Consider the following 23,660-nt stretch of genomic DNA (forward strand, 5'->3'; position numbering starts at 1 on the left):
ATGTAATTTGATCCATACTGTCTTTGATTTCTTCCCTAGACTCTGTTGTGTCTAGCTAGTTAGACTTCTCCTAAGGGTCTTTATTAGTCACCAGGCATCTTAGGTCAATGGATATATTTTTTAAATTAAAGGCCATTATTCAGTGACTTAAAACATGAGATGAATCAAAGTCCTGGGTTTGGTGGATCTACACAGAACTTTTTGGGGAGCAGGTAACACTCCCAAACTGAACCAAGCAAATGGGCTCTGTTCATTTTATTAGTCAGCTTCTTCCAAGTGCCTGGTACTTGATGTCTGCATTTTGATAATATCCTCAAGACCACACTGGGGGAAGAAAGATGCTTTGCTGTTCTCATGTGTCCTGTAAGACCTATGAGTGACTGACAGTACTGTCCTGATTTTATTAAAACTGACTGAAAAAGAAGTAAAACTCTGAGAGACTGGTTTAATTTTAGAGTGGTTTTGTGGTTTTGGGTTTTTTTTTTCTCCCTTTCTTTCTCTTTCTTCTGTGAAATTGAAGAGAATTGAAGTACTTTGATTCTTCTCTAAAGTATTTGACACCTGTTCTACTGAAATATTTGTTGGAAATAAACCAACTCCCCTTCTTGATGGACACAAAAGGTGCAGATGTATGACATGCTCCTGGAAAGCACACAGATCTTTGGGCAATCCAGCTTAAACACAAGGTTCTTCTGAAGTGTACTCAATGACTTGGATTTCAAGAATTTGCCTCTCTTTTAAATGATACAATTTCATTCAAGTGATTGATATTTCAGAAGGAAACTAAGGGAAAACATTTATCCTGTAGCAGTAATTCCCACACAGGCATGAGGTAGGAGCTAGGCCATTTTGAGTTTGATGTGCTGGACTGCTTCTTAGTTTTTGTATTGTAAAAATTTTTCCAAGCTCAAAATACAATCACTACAAAACAAAACAAAACAATACAGGAGTCTCATAGGATAGTAAGAATAACCTTATGAAAAGAAAATTAATGGAAAATATCTTTATAAAACAGTAACCTTTAATGAATGTCCTTCTTCATGTTTAAGACTCCAATATGCATGAGTCAGGCAGATAAGTAATAATAATTATTCCCCTTTTTTCAAGTTACTTCATGCTCAAAATAATTCATGCAAAGCACAAAATGAGAGTTGGGTGTAAAATTAGAAGTAACTCTAAAAATTATATTGCAAGACACTTTTTGTGAGCTAATTGTAAAGTTTGGTGTCATGGTCTGTCAGTTTGGAGACAAGAAGAACGAGCACAGCTCCAGGAGCAAGTTACAAAGCAGGGGACTCTGCATCTTTAATTCAGCTGTCACGTTTCAGCAGGTTTTCATGTACATGTGTCCACATGCCCTGAATGTTTATTCCTGAAGTCAGAACACCACAAAAAAGATTAACAGGCTTTTCTTGTCTCTTTACAAGTGGATTACAAGGCTTTGAGTCTCAGTAAGTGCCATATATTTGTTTTAGAGTAGAGCCTACAGGATTCTGTCAAAACTGGGGACTACTGGGTTCAGGGCACACCCTCCACCCAGAGGAGAAGTGTTAAGAGAACTTGTCAATACAGGAAAAGTTTATCCCTGCTAGCTGTCATGGGACAGATAAACTTAACAGACCTCTGAAGGGTTGCTGAGCTCTTCATGTGTTTGATGGTGGGACGGAAATACACGTATTTGAGTTTCCATTCTTGACCCATCTCTCTCCTAAGTGGGTTGTTGCATATGATGTTCCTGTTCAGGCCAGTCACAACTTGAATTCGGCAGTCAACACTTTCAACTCTTATTTCTCTGTGTATGAACTTCCCTTGATTTGAACCACCTTAGACTTGCAGGGTCCGCAGGAAGGAGATAGTTCATTGGTAACTCCAAGGGGAGAAGTGTAAATAATCCAGGAGAGAGAGGAGAATAAGTTCACCCAGCAAATTAGATAAACTATTTGGAAGGAGCCAGTCCCAAGATGTGGTCTTTCTTGATGTCCAGAAGTCCTTATAAGCCTTTACTTTGCCACAACAACCCCAATAATCACCCATAATCTGGCCAACCCTGACAGTATTTTTGTCTTCAAGCTATGGAGATGCTCTCACTTCAAAATTTACTGTTGTTATCTAATGCATACAGAGACTACAAAAGGCTGGTGCCTTCAGGGACCTCAAACATTGATTAACATTGCTGGACATCTTCTGGCTTCTCTAGTAATGTAGGTGTAAAAAGATGGGGGTGAAATGGATAATCCCAGCATCCCACTAGGTTACAGAGGAAACAGTTGGCATTTTTGTTCACAGTCATATTTGTTCACAACTAAGGACATTTCCTATGTACTTGGTACCAAATTCACCTCTGTTCCTGGGGGCAAACATCAGAGAAAGACATGATAAGAAAATATATGGCCATTCTGGCTATTGGGACAGCAAGGTGGGAAACAATCTTGGGCTATGATACCTTTCAAAATTTCCCCTGTAGCAGAGTGGAGACAACATTTTCCTTGGTTTCCTGTTTTCTGTATAGTAGATACCTTTTTGATTAGTGGTTGTGTTTATATTTATTTGTAGGTGCTTAAAATATTCAGATGACATTACCTGCCCTGACAAAGTTCAACTGTGCAGAAATCAAAACGTAAGCAAATTAGTAAAATGAAGGAAAAAGGGATTGATGGTGTAGATTACATTCAGAGTGAAGCTATTATTGTCAGTGAGATAAAGACATCCATTTCCAATAAACACATTTTTAACTGTGCTGTTGTTCAAATTGCTGATGGAGGCAAATAGCATATATCATGTAGTTGAAGGATACACATTCTTACACACTTAGCAGATTCTAACTATAGGTAACAGAGCATAATTGCTGGGTTTCTCTGTCATATTACTAAGAAATGTGACATTTCACTGAGCTTTGCTCCCATAGGTATAATTTCTCCCAGCAAGTATTTCTGTCCTTCATAGACAGACTATAATGACATGGAGCAAATCTGTTATAGTTTGATTTTGGCCAACCACTGAGTGGCCCAGATGTCCCCTTCACAATGGGAAACCACTCTCAGTCTCTCTGGCAGTATAATTGTATGTTTTTTAAGGGATTTCTCAGTGTTTGGAAAGCACCAAAGTTTCTCAGCGTTATACCCAAGGAAAGGATAAAAGGCTCCTCTTGCACCTCTCACTGCCACAGATTAATGTGCCCAGGAAACAGTATAGAAACAGAACAGTGTGTTGGTGGGGCGTGAAGGAATTGGTTACACCTTGTTGTATGCTGGCCTCAGTGTTGTAACTGTGGAACCAGCCACCTTGACCTGTAGTTCCCATATCGAGTGGAAGCTGGAGGTGGCCTGCAGGGATGCTCATCTCCCATGCCTGGCTCCACCCACTACATCCTGTATGCTCTATTCAAAAGCTTATTTATTTATTTATTTAAATGAGTTTTTTAACAGTGTCCTTTACATGGTCACCTTGGCAGTTGGCAAAATGAGCATCTTTAATTTGAAAACTGACATTGAACCATGAGGTGCAGGAGTCCTCTGGGTTAAAAATGGGCTCTTTTTGACTTTGACAAGAAAAGAAATTATGTATGTTGGGAAAAGTAGATGGAACATTCATGAATAATGCATGTACTTGAGTATATAATGCAAGTTTTTATTGGTATTAGAGTTCTGAAAATGATTACAAAATCCTTCTGATACCCAAGGACCCTATAATCAATCCTTTAGTTTTCTTCTTATATTCTTCTGTATGTTACTTCTGATTTTTTCAGTTTTTTGGTTTTTTTTAATGGTAAAAATAGTTAGTTGATCAGATTTTGACACACCAGCTAATGAATCTCAGTCAATACCAAAGAAAATATGACAAAAACAGGTTTTGCCTGTGATATTTTAGCTTTTTCATTCATTTAAGTCAGTAGGAATCTGTTTCATAGGATTTCACAGATTATTCTGAGTTGGAAGGGACCCATAAGGATCATCGAGTCCAACTCTTAAGAGAATGGCCCATACAGGGATTGAACTCACAACATTGGTGTTATTAACACCTTGCTCTAACCAGCTGAGATACTCTGGGGGAAGTAGTTGTTCATAGATGTTGTTTCTGGACACATTTCAGTAAAGAAAAAATAAAGGAAAAATTATGTATATGACTTTAAAGCATCTGTATGACCATTTATATCATCAGTGACATGAAACTTGCTTAACTGTATTTTCCTCCAAGAAGAAAATCAGTCTGGTTGAGAAGTAGAAATGAGGGAGAGTCCCTTTTCTCTGTCTCTCAGACATTTACTTGACTCCTCTTGTACCCTCCTAGAATACTACTAACAACCTCAGAAGCATTAATTATTTAGTGTCTATTACATATGAGGGAAAAATAGATAACTTTTATAAAATATGTGACTTGCCTGAAGTAACACAACAAGTCCACTGTTGGGTTGAGAAGCAAACTCAACCTCTGCCTTAACTTCAGTGCTACTCCATCCTTTCTTTCCTGTTTTACTCATGCAGGACTTTTTTCCCTTTAAACTCTTTGAGATCAAACTCATGGGAACACAAATGCTGCTGCATCTGTATGGTTGAACTCATCTCAAGGGTATACCCCAGGTTATGTTTTATTCTTCCTTTGCACCAGCAAAGGTCTCTGGTTCCTCTGGAGGGTTCTTTTTTGTATGCAGAGGAGTCAGTGAGCTCTGCCTCTCTTGGTGCTAAAGCCAACCCTAGCTAGAAATACCTCAGGGACTCCTGTTTCCCAGCTTAGAGATCGTGAATCTTTTATATTCATCCATGCACCAGAGTTCTTAATTATTTTCTTTCTTAATGCATGAAGCAGTGCAAGGGACAGAAGTGAAACTTTTTGGCTTTGTTGGGGATGGGCGAAGGGCTTGACTGTAGCAAGCAGAGTGTCTACACTTGTCACCTCCATTGGCTGCATCTTATTCCCTGATCCTCTGTAGGGAGCACCCAGGTGGGATTGCAGAGAGTAGGAGATGCCATGATGTGCATGAGAACAACCCTCAACTTCAGGACTATTGCTGTAATCTGGGAGATACAGAACTGTCAAATACAATCGGAGTTTCACTTCCAAGTGGTGTCTGTTGCCTTCATTTCTAGCTTTTGTGATTTGTGTACCCACATTACGGTGGTTTGTCAGTCTAGGGGTGAAAGACTGGAAATTCAATAGCAGTCTTCGTTCTGTTTTTTAATATTTGCTCCTCTGTTGAACATGCAGGGTAAAAAGGGAGAACCAGGATTCCCAGGAATCAATGGTCTGATCGGTCCTCAGGTAAGCAATGATTTTTTCATTTTCATATAATATCTGGAAAAACAGATTTTGTTGAAACAAGTGACTTGGAACCACAATGCAGGATGTATGATCTTCTCCTCTGTACCATATTTTAATCTGGTGTTTCTCCTTTAAGACCCAAATAATTTATCCTGTTGTGATTGAGAGAATGTCTCTCTGGCAGCAGTTACTTTTACCTTCCACAATTTTTCATCATCTTTGAACAGGGACCTTAAGCGATGTTTCATATGTGATTTCCCTGTTGCTTTTACCTAGAGCAGCATCATTCCAGAAGGAAAACACCGATTTGTGTTTTTTAATATTTAGGACAGTGTCTCAGCTAATTGTTGGCTGTGTGAATTGGCAATTGCAGACAGAGCTCCTGTGCTGCAGTCTTGAGGGAATAAACAGTTTAAATTTATTTACTATTCAGAAAGCACACTTCGAGCACAAGACTGGTTTTGTGGCTTTTGACATTCACGTTTCTACTTGTTATAGAGGAATAAGTGTTGGTTTGTTGAGGAAGCTAAAGACAGGGACCTAAAAGCAAATGTTTATTCTCTGTGTGAGGAAGGGGACGTCTTCAGTTAATGACCCCTTAGCTCCTTTGTTTTAAAGCTTTTGACAAGTTAGTGCTGTAAATTACACCATCTGTGCAACATCATAACATCATGAGGGGAAAATAGTACTGTGTGTGTTAAGAACCATCAGAGAGGATTTGGCTCCACCTTAGATCTGCCTTGTGTTATAATAACACTGACACTTACCTCTGGCTTGGTTTCTTGCTAACTTTGTAGACAAATTCAGCTGACCCAAGTCACTTTGTAGGGTCACCCCTGCAACAAGAAAAACACCTGTGGGAATGTCCTCATGAAGAAAGTCAGAACCTCACATTTTACTGAGCACTGAGGATAAGACTTAGTATTTCATTCATTCTCTTCTCAATGACAAATTAACAAACTGGGCTTTGGCTTTAGCACTCTGTTTCAATAATTGGTAAAGTTTTGGGCAAGAATGACAAGCCTCCACTCCTACAGCTGTTGGTGATGTATTGCAAGAAGCAGCACAGCACTGGACAGCAGATACTGATTGTTCATTTATTTCCTCTGGCAAGCTGTGCCCTTGTAACCAGGAGAAACAATCTCAAAATGGTTTGTGTGGCCGACGTTTTGTAATGAGCTGTTTTCAAATGTCTGTGGAGGATGTCAGAGAGGCAATCCAAGGGCTTGTGTCCTTGTGCAGGTGAAGTCTCTTGTGTCTGGCTGGGAACCTTGCCTTGCAAAACACCACTTGATACTGGTTTGCATACTTTAGGATTTATTTCCTTTGGTACGTTATCTAGTCTGCAAGTATTTCAGCAGCAGCCTTCAAGAGGAATAAAGATGGTATTTCTAATGGATTTAAAAGATTTTAGAATCATAGAATATTCTGACTTGGAAGGAACCCATAAGGATCATTGAGTCCAACTCTTAGTCCTGCACAGGACATCCCCAAGAATCACACCATGTGCCTGAAAGCATTGTCCAAATTCTTCATGAACTCTGTCAGGCATCTTGAACTGCTGGATTATTGAGTCCAATTCCCTGCTTTAGTTTGGTTTGGTTTTGTTTTCTTTGGTTAGTTGGCTGGTTTTTTGCTCTTTTTTTTTTCCCATTGGATAACATTGAAAGGTCCCCTCAAGCCTTCTGACATATTGAAAAGGCATTTTCCTTCATTTTGGAGGAAGATTATTCTCCATGCATTATTTCTAAGATACTGACAGTATTCATCCAAGTAATGTCACACTTTCTCAGTTCAGGTTCCCTGCAATTAAATATATATATATGCATGGGTTAGCTATTTTATAAAAGTATCTGAGAATATTACTGACACAGGATTAGGTAATGTTCTTTTCTGTACAACTTAAATAAAGTTAGCAAATTTTAGGTTAATTAAAACTGCATAGAATGCTAACCCCATCGAGGGATACCTAAATTGACTCTTCCTCCAAGCTAACTGCAAAAAAGGAAAAATGTTGTTCAAGTTCCTGCAGTGGTACTCTGTTGTGGACATATTACTGCAGATTTCCATATTTTTCTGTTGAGAAAATGCTTACATTCAGTTTGTTACAAAACTACTTTTCAGCGTAATGGCACTTTTTGTGGCATTAGATTTTTACAGCATTCTATCAGCATTTTTCTTTTTTTTTCTTAATTAAGCTATGCCCCAAAAATACCCAGGAAGAAAAATGGTTTTCCTTATACTGTGGTTACATGGCTATTTATTCAAGTTATGTATGGAAGCCTGTGTCAACTGTTCCTGTGCTGTCTCCATGGCATTGAGGGACAAATTATTTGAGTTGGCTGTACATAAACTAGTTTAGGACATGAAAATAGTCCCCCTTTCCTCTGCTGTTTTAAATGTAAATATACTTTCATTTTCTGACCTGATTACCTTCACTGATATCTGTCTGGGCAAAAGGAAGGAGTGGGTGTAGGAGCTTTAGAAGGCACCTTGTTGCTGAAGGACATAGAAAAGATGATCTGAAGTTATCAATAGTTGCAGTCATGTTCAGTCCAACTGAGAAGCCCCAGAAGATCAGGGAGCTGTGCAAGAGAACTGACCTGAGGGCTACTCCTGTGAGTCCCTTCCACCTCATGTTATTCTGTGATTCTGTGATCCAGTGATGAACTGGAGTTGAGATGAGTCAGTCCAACTCTCAAGGACCATTTGAGAGCTAATTTAAGTGTCAAACCCTGAAGCAGCAGCTGGGAGGCAACTTCTCAACTAGCCTGATGTTGGAGGTTGTTTTGCGACAATAGAGCAGCTGTAGCTTTGTCTCTCTCCTTGCACCCACCAACTCAAACTAAATTTTAAGCAAAAAATATTTTAATATATTTAATTTTAGTTCCAAATCAGCTGTGGTGGTGAACTTGTCCCTTCACCAATTTGCTCCATATTGTCTAGTCAGCACCCCCAAAAATATGCATTTATTTTCTAGAGACCTTTAGAAACAGTGCATCTTGCAACATAATTAAGCCATGGAATAGACACCTTGAGTATTTTTTCCCCTCTGAATGTGAATGATTTCCTGGCAGCAAGGACACAGACATCTGAACTCATGTAGTGTTTTTGTTGTTATTATTTATTTGTACTATTTTAGTGTCCAGGAACCTAAATCATGGGCCAAACTTCTATTGCAGTAGGCTGTTCAAATGCAGACTGAAAAATGAGCATTTCTGTAAAGAGCTCTCAGCTGAAATAGATGGATGAGTACCAGGCAGGGGAAAACAGGCTGTGCATTTCTGCATGGCCACCTGAGATCTCAACACACCTTGTCTCTCTCATCATCTGGTGATGGGAAGTGCTCAGGGAAGGGCTGGAGGTGGTTGATGAGGTACTTTTACAAATGCTTTTCTAGGCATGAGGGGTATCCTGAGGACGATATCCTGCAGGCAGGTAGTGCACACTGAGTGAGCCATGAGGGCTGTGTGTGCAGGCTCAGCAGGGATGACAGATGACTCTCCAGTGCAAACCAAGGGCTCAGGCACTCTGAGCTGTATCATAGAATTCCCAGGGCTAGAGTTCAGCTTCAGATGCAAGCCCTTGTTGGGTTAAGGATGGCAACGCAGGTGTCTACTCCTGTTGATGAAGATTCAACTAATAACATCAGTGGAGCCTGAAACTCTTCTAAAAGAGGCACCTACAAGTGGTCCACTGAGCCACTCTCAATTCCCTGAGCTGAGCAGGTGCATTCTGGCCCCCTGTGAGACAGCAAAACAAACCAAAACTATTTGAGATTTAAACAAAAATGTCATTCCTCACCCTCACAATAACTCTGGGCTGTTATTGAGTTTTGTTTTATGCTAGATAACCTGGTGGTATAAATAAGACTTGAGAGGAAGACCAGTACAAGCTGTACCTATTATGGTCATGGTTGGCAGTGATTTAATTAGTATAGACTTGTCTGTAGGGTGTGAGCTCAACCCTACAGAGTTGAGCTTTTCTTAAGTAATTCAGGAAATAAATGATCTCCTCTGAAATGCATGGTGTCCTTAATGTCCTTTTTATAATACCAGTTAATACTACAAAATGTAAGAAAAGGATACGGGCCCCAGCTGCAAACTCAGATTGAATTCAAACTTTGCCAGTGCTGCTTGAAATTGGAAGATATTGCTCAGAGCTATCCTTAATAAGAGTTATACCTTTAAAAAAAAAACCAACAAATTGTTCACCTGTGCAGATTAGTAACAATGCTGAAACAAAAGACATTAGAGGAGGAGTTTTTTGTTGTTTTTCTTCTTTTCTGCTCTGACTCAGTAAACCAGCTTCAAGCAAACACATAGCGAAATAAATCTTCCTCTATAGACAAAAGATGTCATGTCCACACCTTACACTAAGTGATGAAATTAAACAAATACTGCCTTTCACTGGAAGCAGAAGACTCTCCTGGACAGACTGCTATGTAATCAGTACTTTTATAGAGCTGCAAAACAAGTTTGGAGAATTTTTTGTTGAAAAAACTTTTATTTTAAATTTAATGTTGGTACTCCAATTCCTGTTGGTACTCCATCTGCTGCAAGGACCAGAGAGCACATCCACTTATGAATTAAGACACTGACAGTGACTATAGGACACGTACTGTGAGTAAATACTCAGGTCTTCGGCTCTTTAGGTTTTTGGTTTTCAGTGTCATCAGCAACAGCTTTTTTCTGTATCCTCTTACCTTTGCATTGATTTGTAAGGTAAGATTCAACAAAGAGCAACTTGGTACTCTAATGCAGCATTACTGAAAAGAATTCAGGGATAACTTTAATTTCAAATTGAATATTAGGAAAAATTTCTTCACTGAAAGGGTGGTCAAGCACTGGAACAGGCTACCCAGGGAAGTGGTAGAATATCTGTCCCTGGAGCTTTTTTAAAGACGTGTAGATGTGGTGCTTAGAGACATGGTTTAATGTTGGCCCTGGCAGTGCTGGGTTACTGGTTGGACTCAGTGGTCTTTTCCAGCCTAAGCATTTCTCTGATTCTATAATTCTGATTCACAGTAGTTCTGCTGGTGGATACTGGAGTACCTGGGATGAGAAATGAAAAGCATATTTAAGGAGCTGATCCCAGAATACACTCAGAGGCAGCCGAGGAGAAATGGAGAGTTGGAGTAGCAAGAGAAATAGTGAGACACTTGGGCTGCCCCACACAACTGTCTGCAACAGCCTCATTTCTCATGGGAAAGGAGGGGAAATAAAGGAAAGACAGCACAAAAACAACATGAAGGGTCTGTATGGTCTTTCGGAGAGGTGAAATCACAGGGAGTAATTGATTTTGAAGACAAGCACAAACAGCGGAGGGGAAAAGGCTGTCAGCTCCTTAGTTACTCATTTTGCTCTAACTGTGGCAGCAGACAGGATGCTTCCTCATGTCTCTTCTTCTAACACTGGTACATTGCTTAAAAAGCTCAGACCACAGTCTGTTTTAATATCATCTAAGGGCTTATCTAAATCTTTCTCGTGGTGTAAGAGAATCCAGTCATCAGCATGGAACAATATACAGAAAATATGCCTGTGCAGGCTTTGCCTCCAGAGACACATATCTGGGAAAGCCATCAGACTTCACTTTTCATCGTGGAATGGCATTTGTTCACCTCCCTATAAGACTTAGTCATCCCTTCTTTCATGGAAAAGAGATTTAAGCCTACTGATGAAGTCACAGACCAAAGTTTCTGTTCCTTCTCAGAGATTCCTTAGGGAGTGCAGAACCTAAGTCTTATTAGCTCTGCCTTTCCCAGCCTGTCTTTCAGCAAGGTATGCACTGGAAGAGCAGTAGATCCTGTAGCACAGGCACGGCTGTTCCTCCAATATGATTAGTGTCAGATTTCTTTCCTGAGCACTGTCCTTGCATTATATCATCTAAGGAATGGAGCTGGATGAAACACAAACTGGAAGAAATCCACCCCCTACATTGTTTTTGAAGATGTCCCAACCCATGACACACACAATTCTACACACTATTTGGATTTTAGACTGTAATGAACATTTGAAATATTTTTTGTTTCAAAGCAACAGTTTTAAAACATTTTGGTTTAAACATTTTGATAAAAGATCCATGTTTTGCATTTGTTTTCCAAACTGAATTTGTGTAGTCCTGTTTTAGACTCAAGTTTTCATGTACCAGTTTTTATTTCAACATATACAAAGCACACATCAGAGTTACCATCCAGAAAAAATGCACTCTGTGATTATTTCCTTCTAGATCAGAGTTTTAATGGGGTAACATTGGAGTCTGTATTTGGGACAGAGGCTTTCTTCTGTATAATTCATCAAATGTAAAAGGTGATTGTATAAATCAGGTACTTTAATCTAGATTCACTTAAAAATGGAAGCAAAGAATACTGATGGTGTGAGATTTATGAGGTGCATATTGCACACAGTCCTGCTGCTGTAGTTTTATGGTGCTGAAGTTTTTTAAACACAAATAAATGCTGTCAGTTTCGTACATTCTAATACTTAAAAAGAATATTCCTTGCTCTGAATTATACCCAGAAGTCAGGAGAAGGGCTACAATAACAGATATTATATAGAAGTGAGACAGAATTGCTCTGCACGGTAGCAAAAGAGAGGGCTCTATAAAGGACATTTATGATGTATTTCTGCCATTTTATGTCTCTTTGTACCATTTTATGTCTCTTTGTACCATCACTTGCTATAGCTCAGGTTGCAGAAAGCAAGACACCCAGTTGGACTGCACATCAGTCAGCGGGAGCAGCCTGTCAGCACCCTGGGCATCTCCAAGGGATACTGATGGTCACTGCACAAAACTGTTCTTTCTGTGCCCATCTCAGAGAAATTTTATCAGAAGAGCTTCCCATTAGTGAATGTACCAGTTGTTGGTGCAACATGTGGTGAAGCTGTAAACCAGTTTGAAATGATATCCTGGGTAATTATCTCTTGGAGACCAATGGAATGGAATTATTAGTACCAATTTAGGAAAAAGATCAGTGGGCTTCCATTTCAAGACTTAATGGTTGCATAAGGTTATTGTGGTCTAGAATATGGAGAGTCTAAGAGAATAATTAGAAATTGTCTTGGATACTGAGAATACCAAGGGTTACTGAGAAATAGTTGGGATGAGGAGAATGTAGAGCCTAACATTTTAGGGATTACACTGATTGCTGACAGATGCTTGAGTAAGACTTTGCTTTTAGGTCAGATTGACACCTCTCAATCTGTCACTATGTGAGGTAACTCACATCATACTTGAAGTTCCTTGGGTCGAGGCTGGGCCCTGCCTGGGGTTTTTCACCTCTTGGTAGAAGTTCCCTGTTGTAGGGCCATGGAGAACATGTATTTCATGATGGGAGATGGTTCACTTATTGTCAGAGAGAGCAAGAACAAAATTAAATTGTTAGGAAGGAACCACTGGAATTGTCAAGGAAAGCCTGCAAAGGTAAATTTCACAATTTCTTTCCTACACTTACGCAAAGTCCAAGCTGAATCAGTTTGTTGTTTTTCTAAATCTTTGCTGCCTTCTATTCCTCCCACTCTTCATGAAAACCCCTTCCTGGAGCCCATACCTTCTGTAGGGCCTCTCTCAGCAAGACCATGTAGAGGTGGAGTAGGGTCAAGCAGAATTTCCATGTCCCTGGTGCCTGAGGTCAATCCATTCAGTTGTGCCTACAAACAGTTGTGTCTGAGTGTGGTCTTCTATCTTCTGCTGGGCTAATTTGGACTGTTGAGTTTTATTTTGAATGGTGAGGTCTTTTTTAAGTGATGGATGGTCTTGACCAAATGTCTCCTGATGTGTCTAGAATCTTTAAGGGCAGGACCCACCAGCAGGATTCACCAGGAATTATATCATCAGCATCAGAGCATCCAAAGGCACTTTTTTCTGGGGATGTTATAGTTGTGTTCATATCTGAGGCACTCTACAAATAATTTTAACAGGATAACCCCGTGCCTGTTCTGAGTTGCAATGAATGCAGATCATGGGAGGCAAGCGCATCTACAGGACTCTTTTTTGGTCACTTTGCCCCATCTATTGGTGAGAGGCCGCCTTAGCTTCTGGCTGAATTTTGCCATTGTATTCTATAAAGATCACTTATAGCCACAATCTCTGCCAAACCATGCCACAAATAGCTCCTTTTTTACATTGTTTTCTTCTTCTTTTCAGCTACATTTCTCCTTAAATGTAAATGCTAATATTGATTGTAATACCTTAATATTGAATGGTGACAGGGAAAATACTGTCTGACCATTTTCTATCTTGTATCAATTGCTCAGTTTCAAATCCTTACAGAAGGTTTGGGTAGGATAAGGGAGCTGTTTGTTGGGTTTTAAGTACAATCACACCAGAACTTCCCTATGTTGAAAACTGAAAAGTAATGAAATCGTCATGTTAGAAAGATGGAGTGAGTTAGCCAGGGTAAAATCTCAACTCAGTCATATATCCATTTCTCACATCCATCCTCATGCTGTTTGCTCAGGTCCTGATCCAAAAAATACATGAACACATGCTTTGTTCTGAGCACAGGAGAAATCCTGTCTTGTCTACAGGGGAAGCTGGCGGTAACAAACACCTCTGCATCTCAGGCGACATATTAGGGTCTGTCAAGCCTGGAAACAAATTTCTCAGCTAGGAAGCCGAATTTAACAATTTGCTCAATACAAAAATAAATCCTTCTGTACATCAGATGGCTACTGAAAGAGTATTTTTCCTAAGAGAAACAGCTGTTGCAGGAAGACGAGTAAGAGTGTTAAGAACTGAATGTGTCCATTGAAGTATGAGTTCTTGAGGACCTTTTACTACCAACCAGGTTGATGTAGAGCAGCAAAATGGTGGTGTGTTTGTTTGAAAACACTTGAATCACCTGCAGTGCTTCTCTGGACATTTGGATTCATATTTTTACCCTCACCCCCTAAAAAGAAACAAGCTCAAACCACAGGCCTGTTCCATTCATTAGTTACTTTCAGCAAGGTTTTTGCAGAGGTAAATCATTCATTTTGAAGTAACATGAATGAAGGTTAAATTAGATTGGATGTTCCAAGGGATCCCGCTGGTCAGGCTTTGTGTTGTAGGTACCATTCATGGCCTTCAGTTCCTCCGTCTCTTGTACTGGAGTGGAGGATGGAGCTCACCTTTTAGCACAGTGGTTTAAGTAGAAGATCTTATTCTGTTTGTGATCATGGATCCCTTGGAGCTCATTTTGGTATCTTGCATTTTTTGGGTAGAAGTTAATGAAATAAAGCTCAGTGCTTTTGCCCATTTTCTACAGGGCCCCAACTACACAGGGAAGGACCTGAGGCTTTCAGCCACTATTAGAGAGTTTGATAAATTGGCTTTGCTTCCTCCCTTGCAGGGACCTCCAGGGCCCCCAGGCAGCGCTGGACCCCCTGGACCACCTGGAGCGCCAGTAAGAAAGCTTGGGGTTTTTTTGTTTCACATCAAGGAGAAGAAAAAACAGCTGGGGATAATTTTAGGTCATGGTTTTCAGAGGGAACAGAGTTAGGGCCTCTGGCAATGTGTGTTTTCTCTTATATTTTCTCACTGCAAAGACACAGCTGGTCCTAGAGGACAGTTTCTCTGTGCTGAGCCTTGGAGACACGTCGGTGCTCCCTGGGGATAAGGGTTATGTCTACAGGACTCCCCACAGCAGAAACCTGACTGCCATGGAAGGGGAAACTGCACTTTGATTGAAAGCAACCATCTCCAGTGAGGGTCCTGCAAAGGACAGATTTACTAATTTTTTTTTTCTTCTGATTTCATTTTTCAGGGACTGCCAGGAGAGATTGGAGTTTCTGGTAAAACAGGGCCACCGGGACCACCTGTAAGTGTTGAGGAACTGTTTAGCTCACATCCAAGCTCTCCATTACTTCAAATTGTTTAAATCTCATGTCTGCTTCATTTTCTGTAATTTGTCTGCACACAAGGTTTTAACATGGGCTCCAACAACTTCACCTTTAATGCAGACGTTAGTCTCTGGTGCCTTTTGTGAATAAGAATTTTACCAGGTACAGCCCCACTATTCCTACACAATGGGACCATGATATTTTCTTTACATGATACTTTTCAAAAGTCTTTGTGCATTTGACACAATATTGTTTTTCCAAACCTGGAATTTCCTGAATCAGGCCAAATAACTTGCAATTAAAAACTCAGATTTAGCAGAACATAGAAATTTCTGTTGGGTCTTAAGTCAAGAAAGGTAAATTATTCAATACTTAGTGCAGAACTGCCACCTACAACCTGCAACGTTTGGGGATAGACTGATGCTCAGAAAGGGAAAAAAGCTTTTTCTCACTATTTTAAATACATTACAGGAAGTAATTTTATTTCTTATCCTGTTGAAGCATTCAATCACTGTGTGTTGTGTAATTTAATTTTAGGAGTCTATACACTGTATAAGAAATTGCCAATATTTAAAAGGAGAAATAGATGTAAAAAATTCTTTATGGTTATGAATGATAGAGACTTATAGAGAATAAGTTTAAATGTAAGTAAGATAAGTGAAACTTTATTTAACAATCCACAGTGCATAAAAGTGCTTTACTGGTGTTTCTCTGTAACAACACTGACATCCAGTGGTCATTCACTAAAACTGGGGTACTGGAAAAAGGGCCAACCAAATATGTGCAATGTGAGAATTTTTGTGTGTTCTGAGTCACAGTAGGAAAAAAAGATAAAAACCATGAGGTGGTTCTTCTTTTCTTAAACTTAGGTGAGTGACGGGACACATGAACTGAGAAATATTATCCTGAGTTTGATGATAATAATTTGAAGAACCAGCACTTACAGGTTATGATTTCCTCTTATTTAGGGGTTGCCTGGCAAAGATGGACTCAATGGGCTTCCTGGGCTTCCAGGCCAAAAGGCAAGTGACACCATGTACCTGAGATTAAGGTGCTCACCTGGGCAGATCACTGGTGTGAGCTACCAAGGGTAGGCAGGAAAGTGGGCACATCTCCAGAGTCAAACACCCCCTCGCCCCTCCCACACTGCTGAGCCACCAGTGAAGCTCCAGGGCCAAGTCAACTGGTGTGATTGCACTGCCCTGAGTCGTGATGAAGATGGAGCTGGTTGTAAATACAGCAAGGAAGAGAGATCCTCTTCCAGTCTTCAACTACTATATCCTATTTGGCAAACATAGCTCAGCATTGGAAGCAGAGAAGCTTCTACTGTCATTCAGGAAATCCAGAGACTCTGGCAAGTCAAGACGTATATCCAAGGCACAAAGAAGAAGAACAAAGAAATGTAGCAGGCTCCAAAAATGTTAATTTCTTTCCTCCCTGAACAGCTGGAAAGAAGAGATACCATCCCCCTAAGCCATCTCTAGGTCTTTGTAGCAGAAAGATGATTCTTTATTATGTTCTGCTTCTTATGCCCCATTTGAAAGCTTCTCTAAATGACAGATTGTGATGAGTTGTCTCCTCTGTTGTCTCTGCAGTGGGAGAAGGGAGATAGGAGATTTGGAGATAGTAGATTTAGAGATAGGATACACTCTGGTTGACCTGCCCTCCCTATGAAAGTAAGTGGCAAAGAAACGTGCCATATTATGACTAAAAAGTAGGCTTTGGGGATGATGATGTGATATTGGATTAAGGGCTACAGCTCTTAACCATCTGTTGCCTTGGACTGCATTGGCAACAGCGTTCTTCCTTCTGATACTTGAGCCCAGGTCTAGCAGAGTCTCCAGCTCCCATTTATTGATGAGTAAAGATGAGGAATTTGGAGCTCTCAACATACTTCTGATGTTAAATAAACTTTGGATTTTATCCACAACCCTTTGTAATACTTACTGCACTTTCCACCTATGCAGCACATTTCAACCACTGCAGCCTCTGCTATCCATGTTGATACCACTGGCATTGGAAGATAAGTTTCAAAGTGTTTACATAATGGATCCAGTGACCAAGGTTTCAGTCCCAAAATTATACGTTTTTTTTTCAAAACATTTTCTAACTTTCTTAGCACATATAGTTTGAAGAAACCGAATGGAGGTGCTGTTTTTCAAATAATTAATTATGGGCATCTTTAATAAAACAGTGGTTCACTTTGTGTCATTCCAGAAATTTTCCAGTAGGGTGACAGGTGCTGGAGATGTGATTCTACCGGAAAGGAAATACATTCCAGGAACCATATTCTCACACAGCTCAATTTATACCCTCAGGCTGATACTGAGGAGTTGAGTTAAAATATTCCTTATCATTGTCTGCAAACACACTACACTACCAGAGGAGTTGGAGTATTGACTTGTCGTGTTCCCTACAGGGAGAACAGGGGGAAAAGGGTGAGGAAGGCTTTCCTGGAAAAGCTGGCCCTAAGGTAAGGGATTTTATTTCACTGTCTGATGTAGCCACAGAGTCAATCAAGGTGTGATTTTGGAAGGTCTTATACTGAAGTCAGAGAAATCTTACTCTCCTTTAGTTGGAGACATAAGTGAATGAGCAGATGAGGCTCATTACCTGTCAGAGTTCATGGTGTTCTGAAATACCAAACCCTATTTTATGCTGCTCCCTCAGGCCTAAGTGTGTAGGGAGATCTGACCCGGACTTTGTGTTGGCTCCCTGTGTTCTGCATTCCCAAGCCATCAAAAAGGCAATTTCAGTGCCTTATGACATGTTGGTAGACCAACATGGGCCAGGATAGTAGGGGATATATTTTACTAATGAGAAAATATACCAAAGGGTCAGGTCCTTCTGGTGGTAAAGTTTTGCTTTTGTTTTTCCAGGGTGAACCAGGGAGCCGTGGCCAGCCTGGTGAGCAGGTGAGCAGGAAAAATAGTCCTCAGAGAAAAGCCTACCTGTCAGAGCAATATAAAGTGATCACATGCAATAACAAAACCATTTACCAGTGACAAGATCTGTGTATGTCATTTGTATCTACAGTTGAAGATGCAACAGATGGGGGGATGAGACTCATGGTTGAAATGAGTAAAGCAAAAATTTCAGAACAAAGATGTGTAAAATCCAACTTTTCATTATACCCTGGAAAAATGAAATCATCTTATTCCTGGTGGATAGGGAAGAATAGGAGGGTAGAGTGACTTCAGTGCTTAGTTTCCATCACACTTCATGTTAATGCATAGTGGTGGTTCTGGAAGATGATGTTTGATGCAAGAGGTGGTGCTGCCACTTCTAAGTTGCAAATGCTTCCTGACTGTTACATAGTTATCTTAGTTAACTAACCATAGATGTTGACATTGTCATCTGCATGTCAACTTTCCAACTGTATTATGAAGTTCTGTTGAAAGAGAAGTCTGTATAATAGAGTCTTGTATACTAAAATTTTTGGGGTGCAGGGTATATATCAGCAAGTCTTAGAGCCAAATTCTTCTTACTCCTACCAGTTTCAGTCCAATCTTCTGCTGTAAAGACCAAACAGGAAGATGGTCATGGCCTCTGCTCCCATGTTGGCTTATGCAATAAAGCAGAACATGCACCACCAACTGGACTCGGAGGGAATAAGGGAAGAAGCAGTGGTGGGGGGTCAGTCTTTTCTACCAGGCAACAAGTGACAGAGCAAGAAGAAGTGGCCTCAAATTGCTTCAGGGGAGATTTCAGTTGGATATTAGGAAAAATTTCTTCACAGGAAGCATTGTCAAGCACTGGAACAGACTGCCCAGGGAATTGGTGGAGTCACTGTCCCTGGAAGTATTAAAAAAATGTGTGGATATGGCACCCTAGGATATAGTTTAGTGGTGAACATAGTGGTGGTGCTGAGTTGATGGTTGGACTTGATCTTAGAGGTCTTTTTCAACCTTAATGATTCTATGATTCAATGATTGAAGGAATAAGGCTCCAATTCTGAGGTGCAAATTGAGGTTTATTGAGATAAGGCACTTATTAAGTGGGTAACAATTACACCACCCTGTGAGTGGGGACTGTTCTACTTCTATTCCAAAATTCCTTATAATCTACCTAATAAGAAACACTCATTTCAAAGAAAAGTATCCTCACCTGCCATCTCAAGTAAGGGGAGATCAACAGGGCATGGGCAAATCATTCCTCAGGAGCACATCAGGCTCTCAGGGACATGCCAGGCTTGCAGTTTCCAGGTAGGCTTGGTTCCAGTTCAGCAAAGGGTCAGACCCCAAGCAAAGCACTGCCCCTTGGTCAGAATCGTTTCTCCACACAAGGTTGTTTTGAATTCTAACACCACCTTCCAAAACACTTACTCCTCTCTTGACAGCATGGTGTTCTTCACACATTTCATACATGTTCTCTTTTCTGTCACCTCAGTCATGAATTAGATACTGAATAGTGCAGACCCTTAGAGGACTTCACTTTGTATATCCTCTGAATTTTGACAGGAAACAGCTCATAGCAGGTGTGTGAATGTTGTTTCTTCAATCAGTTGTACATCATCCTCCAGAGACCCTTCTACACTGCATTTCTGTGGTTTACTAATGAGAACATCATGTTGGCCTGTGTCAAATGTCTTACTAAAGTCAAGATACATTATACAAATTCTTCCTTCTTATCTACTTGGTTATCTTGTCAAGGGAGGGAACTGGATGGGTTTGATATGGTTAGTTTCTAAAAAATCCATGTTGGCTGTTTTGTATTATCTGTCCTTGAACTCAGACAAACTCACTGACGTTTTGCTTCAGGACCTTTCCAGAGGCCAAATTTACACCACATGTTTTTATTTTCCCTCCAAATTCTCCTTTTTTTCCTTCTTTAATGTTAGGTCCTCTGATTGTTGACCTGATTTCTGGCATCTCAACATCATTCGCATCCCTGGAAGAGCTCAAGGCCAGATTGGATGGGGTTTTGAGTAACTTGGTCTAATGGAAGGTGTCCCAGCCCAAGGCAGAGGGGTTGGAACTAGATGGTCTATTGTCCCTTCCAACCAAAATCATTCTGTGATTCCATGATCAGTCGGGATTCTACAGCGACTCTGAGAAAGCACCATTCCCTTTGTCACCAAATGTCACTTTAAAATTGTCCCAAGGTCACCCTGATGTTTCTGGTCATCCTCAATCACCACAGCATCTTGTTTTTCACCTGATTTTGTCTGCAGACTTATTTCACCTATATCATGATAATCTTTTGGGCCTTCTCATACCTGAGATAATTGTTTTAAAGCAGGGATCATCTTTTCTTAGTTCAGTTTTTGTGTAAGATTTAGTGAATTTGGGTCTTGGCCATGACTGAGATTCTTTGTGATATCACACTACAAATGTAGGGAGAGCAGAATAATTATAAATAAGAAACCACATGGTTGTTTTCAGATGGTAAACTGGGTCAACTTGGAGCTAAATTTGAGAACAGTGGATATATTTAGGAGAAACCACATGACACAGAGATCGTAATTACTCCAACAGCAAGTATTACATCAGAAAATCAAAGGCAAGATTCAAATAGAAATGTATCCAAAGGTGCAAAAGTGCATCCAGAAAATTCTGGATCTGTTCTTCAGGTGACATCTGTACTGTTCAGATTAATACAATGCAGTTTTTGCATTTCCAGACTACACCAGATCATTAAAGACGAAAATAAAAGTTAGATTTCATTTCTTTAGCTGCTTTTATTTGCTTCCTTGGTCCTGCTACAGAGCAGCACGAAGAAATTATGTCCCAAATTCCATGGCATCAGTTAACAGGCAAAGTGGAGAAGGCTTAACTGCTGGTTTATGTAATGGTTTTCAAAAAAAAAAGAAAATTATTTGATAATCAGACTAATCCCATTATCTCTCAGAAAGCTACATCTACAATCAATCCCTTGAGAAAATGGGGGCAAGGTCTATTCTGGATTTCATAAACTTCTCAGTTTCATAAACTCAGTTCATAAACTCAGTTCATAAACTTCTCTTCAATTTCACAGTATTCTAGATTTCATAAACTTCTTTGTTATTCCCAGGGCGAAGCAGGTTTTCCAGGTCGTCAGGGTTTACCTGGACTGAGAGGAGAAAAAGGAGACCAGGTGAGTGACTTTGAGGAACAACTTCAACTTTTTTTGGGCCGTTTAGCAACAAGATGACTTATCTTGAGTGTCCCTAGACGATATTCTCTCTTGGTGAGATTGCTGTGGTGAGCAGCTGATTGGCATCCAGGAAGTTCAACAAGCACCCCTTCCAAAAAGATATTTCCTGCCTAGTGACTGTTCCTACTTGCAGCAGAGGTGCTAATGAACAGTGTTTATCCTAAATGTAGAGGGTCGTGCCTGATGCCATGCTGACTGTTAGGCAGTAGAAGAGGTCCACTGTTCTTTAGGACTCCCTTCCAGAAATATCTACCCTATTTAAGAACAGTAACGATTTTTGATAACAACAAAAAATCACAATTCCCTTTGTCACTGAGCCTTGGAGAAAGCTGCAGATGGCTTGATTATTTCCTGATGGTCTAACTTCCACCGACATCTTGGTGTCTACTGATTCCCCTGGCTAGTTCCAGACCTCTGGAGTCATCTACATACCAGGAAATTTTTGTATCAGGGGTCTGACAGTAAATTTAGCCATGTAAATGAGGTCTGCACTCCTGAGAGCTGACCACATGCTTGAATGTGATCAAGAAGGATCAAAAATCAGCTGGGGTCTTTTAATTTAGTTTGCTCCATTATATGCATTGTAGAGCATAGGATATAGAATGTATTCCTTTGGAAGTGTTCAAGGCCAGATTGGAAGGTGTTCAGAGCAACCTGGTCTAGTGGAAGGTGTCCTGGCCCATGGTAGGGGTTGAAACTGTATGGTCTTTGAGGTCCCTTCCAAGCCAAACCATTCTATTATTCATTCTACATACAATACTATAGAAATGTAAGTCAGATAGCTCCAGTTTGAATGCAGGATAAATGCTCTTTGCGTATGCACTTTGAGAAGTATCACATCATCCTTGTTAAGCAGCTGACATTCAGAAGGCCAGGTTATATGGGCAAAATAGTAATGTGAATAAATAAAATAGTATTTTGGGTCTTAACTCCTATTCTGCTTCCTTTCTTGTCCAACTGGAAAAAATCTTTTTTTTTTTTTTTTTTTTTTTTTTTTTTTTTTTTTTAAACTGCATTAGGCAGTAGGATCTTCTACAAGTAAGTTATTTTAGGTTTGGTTTCCTTTCCATGAACTGAGTTGATATTCGTTGGTTTTGAAAATAATGTGGTTTTATGAAGCCACCTTCAAAATTTCACATTTTTAATTGCTTGCTCTACCTCTTGAAAGACAGGTAAGACAATTGAAAGTGTAAGATATCTTGGTGGGGCTGATGCAATCAAATCAAAATATGCATATTTCCTGCTTTCATTTCCCTGCTTTTAGGGAGAAAAAGGAAGAGATGGTTTCCCAGGAATGAAAGGTGAAAGGGGAGAAAAGGTAAGTCATTAAATGACCATGATATTCCTTAGATAAGAAGGAAAAGAGACAAGGGGGTAGAGACAAGAGATAGAGGAGAGTATCTGAGGAGGATCAGAAGACTTTTAACTGAGCTTTACAGAGCAGCAGAAAAAAAAAGCTCTGTATGGGATGGAGACAATCATTTATTAAGCAATGCAAGCTGATGAAATTAAGGACAAATTCTTTAATCCAAGGAAACTTTATTTTATAATTGGATCATATACATGAGCCTGGAAACAAAGTCTAAAGAAGTTTTCTGTGCCTGTCTAAAGTGTGATAGAACAATAATTTAAGGAACAGTCTGGGCTTCTGCCATCAAAAATACATTAATTTTAGTGAAAATGAGAGAACTAGACAAAAGTAATGTCCACCAAAATTTACATTCAAACCCTGTGAACATGAAGGTGAAGAGGAAGCACTGACCTTGCAGATGCTTGTGGATGTATGGCAAAAAAATTACCCTCATCATAGCGACAATAGCATTTAAGATATGGGTACCACTTCCTTCTTCTTCCTAGGATGCATCAGTCCTCAGTTTATCAGTGCCTTTCACCATCTGTGGCGGTGGCAATTCTTTCATGGGTGGTCAGTTGACAACAGTGAAGCCCCTGAATCTCCTATATCTGGGAGGTTGACTAGTATTGTTTGTTGTTCTCGGCTTTGAAGTGTCAGGGGACTGATGTTTGCGGAGCACAGCCCACAGAAAGGTCAATGCCGGCTGCCAAACCCAGACTGTAATGCTTGTGAGATACTCTGGCAACAGTATAGTTTTGACTCAAAAATTAGGGGAACAACTGGGTTTAGAAACTTAAATATTTGATGAAAAATAGGATTTTTATTTTCCATCAATGAAAGAAGTTCAGGTATAAAGTGGTTTTCAACCACGATTTTTGATCAAATTGAATTTAAAAAGCAAATTAAGCTCTATATCCTACACTGGGTGGGGTAAGTTTAGAAATGAACTGTGAAGTCAGGTCAATGATAAAATCATAAAGTGATAAAGTCAACAAAGTGAGAATCCTGCGTGCAGCAAAACAAGGACAGCAGAATTTCTGACCAGAACACTGGGGTACATTCCACCCATCAGAGAAGTGCATTGGGATTTTCAG

General features: G+C 40.0%; 1 protein-coding gene across 1 annotated transcript in view; it reads left to right on the forward strand.

The window, feature by feature from the left end:
* The window catches only part of COL22A1 (collagen type XXII alpha 1 chain), a gene marked incomplete at its 5' end in the record, with an annotated part of 204,959 nt that overhangs the window by 127,255 nt on the left and 54,044 nt on the right, over window positions 1-23,660 (forward strand). The window contains 8 exon segments of the mRNA XM_032713141.1: window positions 5,203-5,256; window positions 14,588-14,641; window positions 15,002-15,055; window positions 16,046-16,099; window positions 17,497-17,550; window positions 17,957-17,992; window positions 21,090-21,152; window positions 22,477-22,530. Of these exon segments, the coding sequence (XP_032569032.1) occupies window positions 5,203-5,256; window positions 14,588-14,641; window positions 15,002-15,055; window positions 16,046-16,099; window positions 17,497-17,550; window positions 17,957-17,992; window positions 21,090-21,152; window positions 22,477-22,530 (423 nt within the window).

This window comes from Chiroxiphia lanceolata, chromosome 1 (assembly GCF_009829145.1).
Source record: "Chiroxiphia lanceolata isolate bChiLan1 chromosome 1, bChiLan1.pri, whole genome shotgun sequence".
Classification (NCBI taxonomy): domain Eukaryota; kingdom Metazoa; phylum Chordata; class Aves; order Passeriformes; family Pipridae; genus Chiroxiphia; species Chiroxiphia lanceolata.